The sequence below is a fragment of the Terrapene carolina genome, unplaced genomic scaffold, assembly GCF_002925995.2.
Source record: "Terrapene carolina triunguis isolate 2854851 unplaced genomic scaffold, T_m_triunguis-2.0 Scaffold68, whole genome shotgun sequence".
NCBI lineage: Eukaryota > Metazoa > Chordata > Testudines > Emydidae > Terrapene > Terrapene triunguis.
Window position 1 is genome coordinate 10,741,500 of NW_020664419.1, and position 1,936 is coordinate 10,743,435.

A 1,936-nucleotide genomic window follows, 5' to 3' on the forward strand; every position below is an offset into this window, starting at 1 on the left:
CGCTGGGGGGGGGGGTTGGCCGGCGTGGCGCGGCGCTCCGGGGTTTGGGCGGCCCGGTGAGGCTCTCGGGGGGGGCGGGGGTTGGGGCGGCCGGGCGTGGCACGGGGGGGGGGGGGGGCGGCAAAAAAGTTAGAGCCGGCCCTGGTGCTAACAATCATGCTGTTCATAGCATTCAAAGAGAAAGTGACGCACAGACACTGGCCTGGTTAGGCAGTCTGGCTTGCTGGGAATACCACAGTGTAGGAACTGTGCAGCCTGGAAAAACCCCTGGTCAGGAGGGAGAGACATGGGTCTCTGCCCAAGAGAGTTAATGGCTGGGAGCCTGAAAGTGGGTGCCCTTGGTGGACCATGGAGGTGGAATACAGGTGCAGTTGCCCTTAACTGTGACCGCCCCCAAACCACGAAGGTGGCACAACAGACAGTCATCTTTGTTGTAACATGAACTAGGACTGCAGGCTAAGGAGTTGCAAAACATGTTACAGGACAGCACCTAAAATAAATCTGAGCTGGAAAGACAGGACCAGATTCTTCTACCCTGCCTCTTGCTGAGTTATACGTTGCTTTGCAAGCTGATTTGAATGGGGGCTACTTGTGGAGTCATGTGCTACACACAACGGGAACCTTTCCGCTAATTTCAGTGGGTTTTGGATCAGGTTTAACGTGGGGCAGACTCTGACCCAGAGTGATGAAAAGTGTTACAGTCATCTTAACTTGCATGCCGTCTCCCAAATTAGAGTAAGCAACGAAGAAACATATCTCATTAAGGAAAACAAGCTTAGATCCAGCTCTCACTTCTACCTGCATTCCCTTCAGTGAGTTACTCCGGAGTCACACTGGGGTACTCCAGTCCTGAATATGCCCCTCAGTCTCTGAAGTGTAAGTACACCGAGATCCTCTAGCTAAGAACCTCACATTAGCACATGTACTGCCAGGAAGATTCTCAAAGGCAGATTTAAAATGTTATTAGAAAATGTTTAAAAGTAGATGATACAGAGTGTTGAAACTTCAGTTATTAGTCATCGGGGGTAACATACGGCGTATAGGGGGATGTTAGTATTTTGATATTGGATAGCACATAACACATACAGTCTGCAATATCCCCAATGGGGGGGTATAAGGGGGATGAATCAAGGTACAGTCAGCAAGCAGTGAGGGTACATCACTCATAGAGGAATGAGATCTGCAGATAGCTAACTTTCGCGAGCAATTTGCAAGAGGGCGTTAGCTCAGCAGCAGGTTAGAAGAAAAGAAAAAAACAGCCCGTACGGGTAAACGATCGCCCTACACGCGAAGCACATGCTGGAAACTGACAGCAATCACCAGCCCTAAAAATCGCATCCACTGACATTCACCGCCACAACCGACCCCGCACAGAGCTCGGCGGCCCAGACTCGGATTTCATTCAAGCCCCCCCTAGAACCGTTGCTGGCCATTACACAACTAGAACGAGCCGCTCCCCTCCCACCCTCCCGTGCGAACGGGCACGACTCCGGATTCCACCCGGCACGCGTGGAAACCCGCCGCGGGCAGGCTGGATGGCTTACCTGCGTGGGTCGTGAACTTCCACGGAAAACTTCTTCTCGCGGAAGTACAGGTTCTCTAGCTGCCTCCATTGGAAGATCTGCCGGGAAAAGGACTCGGGTGAAACGCAGGGCACATTGCAGCGGCGCGGTAGCTCCCTTAGCCAGCCGGCTCGCTCCGACAGGCGCCAAGCAGAAATGTGTAGCCAGGCAGGGCGCTGCGTGGGTGCGGGTTTCCCTGCCCCCCCCCCCGAAACAAACCAGCCCCCCCCCTTTGTTCGCTTTGCACAGCCCCCACCCCGCGCTGTCTCGGGAGCAAGCAGCAGCCAGCGGCGAGTAGTGCTGAACGGCGCGTCCGCCCGCTCCCAGTGCTGAAACGGGCCGGCGCTCAGCCCCCCCGGGACAGCCCTTCCTGC

General features: G+C 55.0%; 1 protein-coding gene across 2 annotated transcripts in view; it reads right to left on the reverse strand.

Annotated features, from left to right (window-relative positions):
• The window catches only part of FRMD4A (FERM domain containing 4A), a 266,873-nt gene that overhangs the window by 50,151 nt on the left and 214,786 nt on the right, over positions 1–1,936 (reverse strand). For both annotated transcript variants that reach the window (XM_026648647.1, XM_026648648.2), the window contains exon 12: positions 1,545–1,621. In XM_026648647.1, coding sequence (XP_026504432.1) covers positions 1,545–1,621 — 77 coding nt within the window. The remainder of the gene's footprint in view (positions 1–1,544; positions 1,622–1,936) is intronic.